The following is a 10,049-nucleotide window of genomic DNA, read 5'->3' as shown; positions in this document are numbered from 1 at the left end:
ATAATTTTAAGGCACGACATGCAACACCGCTGATGACATCATGAAAATAAAGCGTTACGAATGGACACCATCGTGGCCGCTACCATCACCCATTAAAGGCTCTTGTCTTATTATTGTACCTTCCTTGGTAGACCGCACTGCAGGTGCGAGCAGGTCTTTCTCAGAACCCTGAACACCGCAGCAACGCGGCCTGGTGCCGGCGCAGGGTCAGCGAAACCTACAGTGAGCCTGGCACAGCACTTCGAGAACTTCCTGAAGCCCAGACAAACACAGCCTGCCAGGCACGAGCAGCTCGCACAAATTGATGAATGATCACATAGAGAATTTATTGGGTACTTACATACAAAAACGCACATTACTCACAAACCAAAGTACTATGCAAAACACTATAGGTTGCATATACATAATAAAAACATGATTCCCCAGAGAGGGGAAAACAGTATAAACGGGGAGGGCTCTAATAAAGGACGACAGGCATCTTAAGTTTGCTACTCCGTACAACATAGAAGCGCGTGTGCCAGCTCCGCAGAAACCGAGTCTCGCCGTCTGTTTCTAACTGTCCAGACGCAGCCTGTCCAGGCGCAGCCTCTTCAAGGCTAAGTACATTGCTCGGGCGGGTGTGCGGCGCGCCTCAGTGAGGCACCTGCAACGCAACAACACAAAAAGAACCCCAGTGAACCCAAGGTGTTCGAGAGGGTTGCGCCGGCGCCTGACACCGGGGTTCATGCGGACGTTAAACATCTTATATGCGAGCCACCACCTTGTTCTCGCAACTACACATTCGAAAAAAACATAAGCAAGGCTCTCAGGAGCACCACAGTTGGCACACAGGTCATTAGGTACAATACCCTATCTGACAAGGCGCTGTCTCCTGGGGAGGACGCCCCAGCGCCTAAGCCAGCCAAAATCTCGCACTTTACTTGGCAGCCGACAAACTGCCTACGCTCGCCATTTGGGTACAGTGGTCTCTCGTTGCTCATCAGCGGAAAGCCTGCGAACGGTTAATAATTCGCTGATGCGTACGGCTGGTAGGTCGTCTACATTGACATCTCACAGGTCTACATCGAGAGCCGACTTTATCTCTGCAACCTCGTGGTGAAAAGACAGAGGTCTGTCCGACTGTGGACCGAGGTATTGTTTGGGTGTAAGCACACATGGTGTAGGATGTCACGGGCGGCTAACGCAGTCCTGCCATCCCAAACAAAAGTCCCTATGAGGGACGCGAGCATGTTTATCACTCGGCGCGGGATTGTCGCGATACGCGAAACATAAAGGGTGAAAGCGCACGCTAGTGTCTTGACGACACTAACTTTTGCATTGAGCGTGAGGTTGCAACGCGCTGCGTCAGAAAGGGCGTGTGTGGATCGCGAGAGGACTACTAGTTTGTCAGACTACGTGCGCCTGGCGCGTACACGTTGACAAAATGAGTCCTGCGGCCATCCAGAATAACGTCAACGACAATCACGCGCCCATCTATGCCATATGTACAATGAGCACATGCCTTGTATGCTGGAGAAAGAAAGATCACGCCTACGCCACAACACCATGAGTCCATTAACGAAAAAAGCCTCAACATTGAAACGAGAACGAAAGGAAAGGACAACGGCGGGAGTGCGGAAGTTGCACTCCTGCAAAAACAAAACATCTACTCGATGCGAACGCGCGGGATGAAGCCCCTCATTTTGCTTGTCAGGGTGGCGGAAGCCTTCCGCGTTAAAGAAGCAAAACGAAAAAGGGCCATCATAAAAATAGAGGAGGAACAAAGACAACTCTACATATCAGAAACAAAGGAACGGAGCAGAACATAACAGACTCACGGACAAGTTCGTCGGGCAAAATCCGGAAACATGTCCGCACAGTAGCACTAGGGAGACGCTCGGGGAGTTGATGCTCGGTGTTGAAGCCTCAGCTAATAGCTCTACTGAGGCGGCCAGGAAACGGCGAAGAGCTGATTACTGCAGGCCCGGAAGTCGACATTGGCCGTGTGGCGCGCGCGTCTGTGCAATAAAAACCGCAGTCAAACACACACACACACACACACACACACAAACACACACACACACACACACACACACACACACACACACACACACACGCACGCACGCACGCACACACACACGCACGCACGCACGCACACACACACGCACGCACGCACGCACGCACACACACGCACGCACGCACACACACACACACACACACATACACACACACCCACACACACACTCAACGGAACGCACGCAGTTCGCAGGCCGCAGCGCCGCTGCCGAGGCGATTATTAGCCGGGAGCGAGAAGCGGTGGGCGCTGGTCGGCGCCGAATGAGCCGCGTCGAAGCCACCCCCATACAGTCGAAGAGGACGAGGAGGGTGCGGCCGCAGCAGCCGTTGAGCCTGAGAGGCGGCGCCGTGATGGTTACGACTCGGCGTCCGAGAAGTCCATCTCGGAGCCGTCTGGTGCTTTCAACACCTTCTTATGCGGTGCTGATGCGTTCGAAGAAGATGCACAGGTCTCTGCGCCGGAAAAGTGACGCTTGCCGTCGTCCGCCAAAGGCGCTTTCATAGCGTGGCCCGCACTCAGGCGTTGCGGCCACGCGGAGCCAGAGCGTCTTGCCACCGTAACGCCAGACAGGGCGACCTTCTTACTCGGGAGGACGGGGGCGGACGCCGCCGAGTGCAGGAGGTGCGGGTCGTTCAGCAGAGCCTCCAGATTTGCCGACCTCAGTTGTGGAGCGGGTGTCGTCTGCAGCTTGTCACCGTGCGTGTGCTGGCCCGCCACGGGTTGCGACTCTAGTGCTAGGGCTCAGAGCCGGGTGCGTCAGGGGGAAGTCTCTGAGTCACTATGAGAGGTTATCACCCGCGTCGCAGGCTCGCTATCGGGTGAGGACTCCATGGCTGCCCCGTCCGAGAGGGCCTCAGACATGGTCGTCAAGGCGTCGTCGTCGTCCCTCTCTTCGTCAGGGTGTCGCCGGACAGCTCCAGCTTCGCGGCCTTTTTGGGTTGCACGTCATGCTCCGAGGACGACTTGGCAGCCGCTGCACAAGAGCACGGTAGAACACAATCCATCGTTGGATGTCCGCTACCACAGCGCTTGCACGCGGAACGACCAACTCGCACTATCATGGCCGTAAGCGCTGCAACGACCGCAGCGCAGCACCGGACAAGCAGCGCCAATGTGGCCCTTAATACAGCACCTGGAACACACGCGTTTAATTCCTCGATACTCCACCATCACGCGGATCCCAGTTACCATTAGGAATTTGACGGTGACCGCATCATTTGCAGCTTGGACCGCTACCTCTGGACGGATCAGATTTTTCCGTACGGGGAAAGCGCCGCAGCGAAAGCCTCGTCACTGATGCACGGGGGAAGACAGTAACCGTAACATAAACCACCGGACCTCCCAACTATTTCAGCGGCACTTCTTTAACGGCGAAACGCAGGACACCTCTCGCCACCATTTTGGTCGCTTGCGCCTTGGAGGACACGGCGGCCAGGAAACGAAGAACTCCAAGCTGCAGCAGGTACTGCAGCCCCCTACTCCGACAACCTCCTCGACAGTGTCGATGAGGCTGTCCCCCGAAACAGGTTCCGGCACCGTGAATGTCAAGCACTGCGCCTTGGACGGGCGCAATGCCGGGGTAGGTTGTTCCATGACTCGATCCAGGGCCCGGGCAGCGGCGACAGTAACGCGGCACCGGACAGGCGGATTCTCCGGGTGGAGTGCAGGAACGATTCTGTGCGCAGCAGCGTCATCAGCAAACGACAGCCTACGATGGATGACTGCAAGATACTACATAATCGATCTTGCCTTGTCAGATGGAAAGAAGGATGCACTAGGTGCAATCCTCCTGTGAGGGTACAGACCTCAACCTGCGACCATCATCATCCTACGGCTAACCCAGGCAAGGCCTCGCGCACCATAAGGCTTGGGGGGTTGTTTGTTTCGGGGAGCGGGCTTTTCCCAGCCAGGGGGCTCATGCAATCCGGCCTGTTCCCACCGGGGCGGGGTCGCAGTGCATATGCACCAAGTCCGCACCACCCCGGTGGGTCGAAGCCTGACGCGAGCAAGTCTTCTAATATCTCACTTCGAGCTTTCCGTTTTCTTCTTTGAAGATCACCATGGGGTGTCCCCATTCTTCAAAAAACTTATTTCTCCCTAAGTGGCGTCTCCCTCTCTCTCTACGTGGAACCATAGTTCTTTTCTGATTTTGGTCTTGACTTCATGGAGGCTCGGAGTCTTGTTCGAGTAGGCCGCTTTGCAGCGGGCCAACCACACCTGATAGTTGACCTCTGCCAGTGTCAAGACAAACTGGGCCAACCACACCTGATAGTTGACCTCTGCCAGTGTCATGACAAACTGCTTGCGCCCTTCCTTTGGAAGCGCGTTGAAGTAGCGCACGGTGGGGTATGGGATCCCGGGGAGGCCGAGCATATCTCTCAGACACTCTAGGAGTGCTGCGGGAATTAGGCAGTCAAGAAAGATGTGCTCCACTGTCGCTCGGGCCAAGCAGAAGGGACACCGGTCAATCATTCCTGACGTCGCAGGGACGAAAGCACGCCTTCTGATTGGTAAGATGCCTCTTGCGAACCTCTACATCAGGGAGGCTCGGCGTGTATCGAGGAAGTGGGCGGTTATGTACTTTATGTACTGCCAACAGGGTCTTTCTGCACATAGCATGTAGCTTGATAGGCGGGCAGGGAGCAGAGGGGTGATCATATTGATAATATCTTTCAGGTGCATGGTTCGTGGGTCAACGTCAGATGAGTTTTCTTTCAGGTACTCTAAGTCTGTGGCTGCGGGTCGATAAAATGATAGGGGTGACCCTGCATGCGGGGTGTTGTGGTGTAGGGCCTTCTCAGTGAATGTTCGCAGCCGTGTCGACAGATACTACGAAGTCGTACAGATAGTACAGATAGTACTATCTGTCGATAGATAGTACGTTTTTGTTAGCGGCATGTCGCATTCAACGGCTCTGAATGTCCATTTGATGTTCAGAGCCCTTTCGAGAATATCCAGATCGGGCGGCCCCAGGACACCTTTGAATCTGAGCAGGCAGACAATGGCTCGCTTTACCATATCGGGGGCTCCCTGCCACAAAAAGCGGTATATATGTTTCTGGAGCAGTTTTTTCTTGTCTGGGGGATGTCAAGAATGCTGGCCACAAAGCTGAGGGTAGAAATCAGCATTGTCTTGATGATGGGTAGCTTGCGCAGTCAGGGGACATTTTAGAGCACCAAGATTGTGGGTTTTGATGCTTAGTTGCTCTTCAGCCCTATTACAATTTCTAGGCGCCGGCCCAGCCGAATCGAAGAAATATCCGAGGATTCGTGTCTCGCGAGTAACAGAGATCGATTGAATAGCGGTAGGGGAGGGGGTTGTGTTCAAGGCCGTAACAGTGGACTTCTTGTGATTGAGGCGAGTCCCACTCGCTTGGCAGTACTCCGTAGTAATTCAAGTAGTCTCTCCACTGATGTTGTGTCTGTCACAACCCCAGAAACGTCATCCGCGTAGGCGAACACTGCAGTGCAGGGAGGGCCCGCTGGCAATGGTGTTTTGCGGATGCCGCCATCTCTAACAATCTTTTGCAGGAGGGGTTCAGTTGCTATGACATAGAGCACGGGGAGAGGGGGCAACCTTGTCGGACACCCCTTTCCACGGAGAATGGCATTGAGATGCGCCCCTGTACAATGACTGCTGCTTGTGGTGCTGCATAAAGCTCATTGCACACACTTATGTATTGTACGAGAATGCGCGAGAGCTCAAGTGTCCTAAACAGGTACTCGTGACTCAGGCGGTCGAATGTCTTCTCTTGGTCCAGGGAGCAAAGAACGCCATTGAGGCTGCGCGATTCCATCCATGTCAAGAGGTCTCTCAGAGCCATGCCTTGGAGTTCTACCGAGCGGCCTGGGACACAACAAGCCTGGTGCGGGCCTACTATTGACGATAGAGCAGGCGTCAGGCATAAGGAGAGACATTTGGCAATTGCCTTGTAGTCCGTATTTAGAAGGATTATTGGCCTCCAAGCTTTAAGGTCGCTGCTCCTGGAGGTGTCTTTGCACAGGAGTGTGATGAGGCCTTCTTTTATACTTGGAGTTAGTGCCCCTCGCTCTAGGGCGTCGTTTGCTAAGTTGGTGAAAGCGGTCTTTAGCGACGGCCAAAACTTTATGTAAAATTTGGCGGGAGTCCATCCATACCCGGGCTTCTATTTGGCTTCATCTGTTTTAGGGCTGTGTGTAGCTCTTCAGACGACAGTCATGTGTCATCCAGGTTAGGTGCGTCAGTTCCGGCCTTCAGCTGGAACGATGTGCGGGTGCAGGGCTCAGCAGCACTAAGTTCGATGTAGAAATCGCGTACTAAACTGAAAACCTGCTCAAGGTTCGTAACAATATGGCCGGTGAGTGGATCTTCGACTGCAGAGAGGGTTTCGTTCTTCGTGGCAAGGCGACGGCGTAGCAGATGAAGCGAACACCATGCGTCGGTTTCCCATCGTTCAGCGCGTGCTGTTGCTCGAAGTCTTTCCCAGCGCCGATTTAGAAGACGACGGAACTCCTTACGCAGGGTGGCCAGAGCCGCGGGGATGATTGGTCCCTGAGAAAATGGGGCGGATAGCGCGATGATGGCATCCGAGACTATTCGGATTTCTTCTCTCTCTTTTCGCGCCGTCTTCTTCCCCCACTCTTGGAGGTAAATCTTGATGGAAGTTTTCATATTATTCCAGATTTCTGCGTTCATGTTAGGGGAGACGTAACGCTTTATAACTTCGACGACTTTTTGCTGGACACGCTCGTCATCCAGAAGTCGCGTGTTTAATTTCCAGCAACCCTTTTCTCGTGGAGAAATATTAGCCGCACACAAGCGCGTGATAAGCAGCCTGTGATCATTTAGGGCATTGGGGAATACCCACACAGAGTGCAGCGCACCAGCTACGCTAGGAGAGACATCATCATCAGCCTGACTATACCCACTGCAGGGCGAAGGCCTCTCCCATATGTCTCCACTTAACCCGGTTCTGTGCTAGCTGCATCCACTTGACCCCTGCGAACTTCTTAATCTCATCCGCCCACCTAACTTTCTGCCGCCCCCTGCTACGCTTTCCTTCCCCTGGAGTCCAGTTTGTTACCCTAAGCGACCATCGGTTATCCTCTCTTCGCAATACATGTCCTGCCCATGTCCATTTTTTCTTCTTAATTTCCACTAGAATGTCGGTAACTTGAGTTATTTCTCTGACTCACTCTGCACGCTTCCTATCTCTTAATGTTACCCCTACCAATTTTCATTCCATAGCCCTCTGGGTTGTCCTCAACTTAAGTAGAACTCTCTTGGTTAGCCTCCACGGTTCAGCGCCATAGGTGAGTACAGGTAGGATGCAACTACTATATACTTTCCTCTTTAGCGACACCGGTAAGCGGCTAGTCATAATCTGCGAGTGCTTGCCAAATGCGCTCCATCCCAATCTTATTCTTCTTGTTATTTCCTTTTCATGGTCCGGATCTGCGGTTACTACCTGTCCTAAGTAGACATATTCGCCTACTACTTCCAGCATTTCGCTACCTAATGTAAACTGCTGTTCCTTCCCGAGGCTGTTGAACATTACCTTAGTCTTCTGCATACTGATTTTCCAGCCTACCTTTCTACTTTTCCTGTCTAGGTCATCAATCCTTATTAGCAGTTCATCTCCCGAGTTGCATAGCAAGGCAATGTCATCAGCAAATCGCAGATTACTGAGGTATTCTCCATCTACCCTTATCCCTAACTGCTCCCATTCCATGCCTCTGAACGCTTCCTCTAAGCAAGCTGTGAATAGTACTGGGGAGATTGTGTCTCCTTGCCTAACACCTTTCTTTACGGGAATTTGTTACTTTCTTTATGCAGAACTATGGTTGCTGTGCAGGCACTGTATATATCTCCCAGCACTTTCACGTATGGCTCGTCTACCCCCTGATTTCGCAATGCCTGCATCACCACCGAGGTTTCAACTGAGTCAAATGCTTTTTCGTAATCAATGAATGCTATGTATAATGGCTAGTTATATTCCGAGCATTTTTCTATCACCTGATTGATGGTATGGATATGATCGATAGTAGAGTACCGTTTCCGAAACCCTGGTTGATCCTTTGCTTGATTGAAGTCTAAGGTTGTCCTGATTCTATTAGCAATTACCTTAGTAAATACCTTATACGTAACAGACAGTAAGCTGACTGGTCTGTAATTCTTAAGGTCCTTAGAGTCCCCTTTCTTATGAATGAGGATATTGTTTGCATTCTTCCATGGTAACCGGTACAGTCCATGACACCAGGCACTGCGTATACAAGGTGGCCAGTTTTTCTAACACGATATCCCCCCGTCCTTCAGCAAATCCGTAGTTATCTGATCCTCTCCAGCTGATTTACCCCTTTTCATAGTTCCCAATGCTTTCTTGACCTCGTCCTTCGTCACTGGTGGAACGTCTGACTGTTTTTCCCTACCGCCAATCTCATTATGATCCTGACTACTTTGGCTACTGTAGAGATCTGTATGGAACTCCTCGGCTATTTTGACTATCTTATCCATATTCGTGATGACGTTGCCCGACTTGTCCCTTATCGCATACATCTGGTTTTTGCCTATGCCCAACTTCTTCACCGCTTTAAGGCTTCTCCCGTTCTTTACAGCATGCTCAATTTTCTCCATGTTATACTTCCGAATATCGGCCACCTTGCGCTTATTGATTAGCTTTGATATCTCGGCCAATTCGATCCGGTCTGTTGCATTGGAAGCTTTCATTCTCTGGCGTTTCTAAATCAAATCTTCCGCCTCCTTAGACTGCTTACCGGTATCCTCTCTAACTATCCTACCGCCTACTTCTACCGCACACACAGTAATGATATCAATGAAATTATTGTTCCTTGCTTCTAGGGTAATGTCGCCATCCTCGGTTAGAGTTGAATACCTATTCTGTAGCGAGATCTTGAACTCTTCTGCCCTCTCCCTCGCCGCTAATTCGTTGATGGGTTTCTTTCTTACTAATCTGTTGCGTTCCTTCTTCAGATTTAGGCTAATTCGGGACCTCACCATCCTGTGGTCACTGCATCGTACTTTCCCGATTACCTCTACATCTTGCATAATGGCAGGGGTTGAACATATTATGAAGTCGATTTCATTTTTAGTCTTCCCGTTCGGACGTTTCCATGTCCATTTCCGGTTCTTCCGTCTGCTGAAGAAGGTATTCATGATTCGTAAGTTATTGCGCTCTGCAAACTCAACCAGTAACTCCCCCCAATTACTGCACCAGGTGGCCAACTCCTGTTCTGGTGAGGGAGTGCGTTGCCCAATACCGTAGCAGTCTGGGCGTGTTGGTTATTCATGATGGAAAAATACAGCGCAGAGAAGGACGAGGACAAAATGAAGACACATAGGACACACGAGCGCAAGTCAGCGCTCGTGTGTCCTATGTGTCTTCATTTTGTCCTCGTCCTTCTCTGCGCTGTATTTTTCCATAGTGCGTTGCCGGAGGTGTTCACCGGCATCAGGTCGTACCCCAAACCTGTTTATGCAATTCCATCGACACGCAGATTTTTTTTTTTAATCCGGTGGAGAATTGCGCGGCACCGGGAAGGAGAGACATAGATGCGGTCAATACGACTTTCGAGACCACGGCCAGACCAGGTCATGCCGGCGCGACCAGGTTGGAGTGCGCGCCAAGCATCGGTTAAGTCTAACTCCTCCAGCAGATCACTCAAGGCCTGTGCGCCATTGTGGTCTCGTCTAAGCCGCCGCGGTGTACCCCGAAGAAAGCGGCGGTATTCTTTGAAGAGGACACAGTTAAAATCGCCCAATAACACTATTTTGACTGGGCCAATAAGTCTGTCTTCTAGCCCCTCAAATATTTCTCGCTGTCCAAAACGGCATGGGGCATATACACTAATGACGCGCATGCCATTGTTAAGGCCAATCGAGACAAAGCATCCTGTGTTGTCGCGATCATGGCGTAGGACTGACAGGCCGGCGTCTCTTAGGAAGCGGAGCGCAACTCCTCCTGAACCCTTCCTTCCGAAACTCCAATAGAATTTTG

At 51.7% G+C, this 10,049-nt stretch overlaps 1 protein-coding gene across 1 annotated transcript in view; it reads right to left on the bottom strand.

Moving 5' to 3' along the window:
• Positions 1 to 2,922: 2,922 nt before the first annotated feature.
• The window catches only part of LOC146209418 (uncharacterized), a 56,707-nt gene continuing 49,580 nt past the window's right edge, over positions 2,923 to 10,049 (bottom strand). Inside the window, exons 4-5 of the mRNA XM_084580301.1 lie at positions 3,523 to 3,731; positions 2,923 to 3,029 (exon numbers count right to left, since the gene is read on the bottom strand). Of these exons, the coding sequence (XP_084436427.1) occupies positions 2,923 to 3,029; positions 3,523 to 3,731 (316 nt within the window). The remainder of the gene's footprint in view (positions 3,030 to 3,522; positions 3,732 to 10,049) is intronic.

This window comes from Amblyomma maculatum, chromosome 1 (genome assembly GCF_055883805.1).
Source record: "Amblyomma maculatum isolate TAMU_Amacu chromosome 1, ASM5588380v1, whole genome shotgun sequence".
Classification (NCBI taxonomy): Eukaryota; Metazoa; Arthropoda; class Arachnida; order Ixodida; family Ixodidae; genus Amblyomma; species Amblyomma maculatum.
The sequence above is the reverse complement of the archived record's forward strand: the minus strand, read 5'-3'. Positions and strand labels throughout refer to the sequence as shown.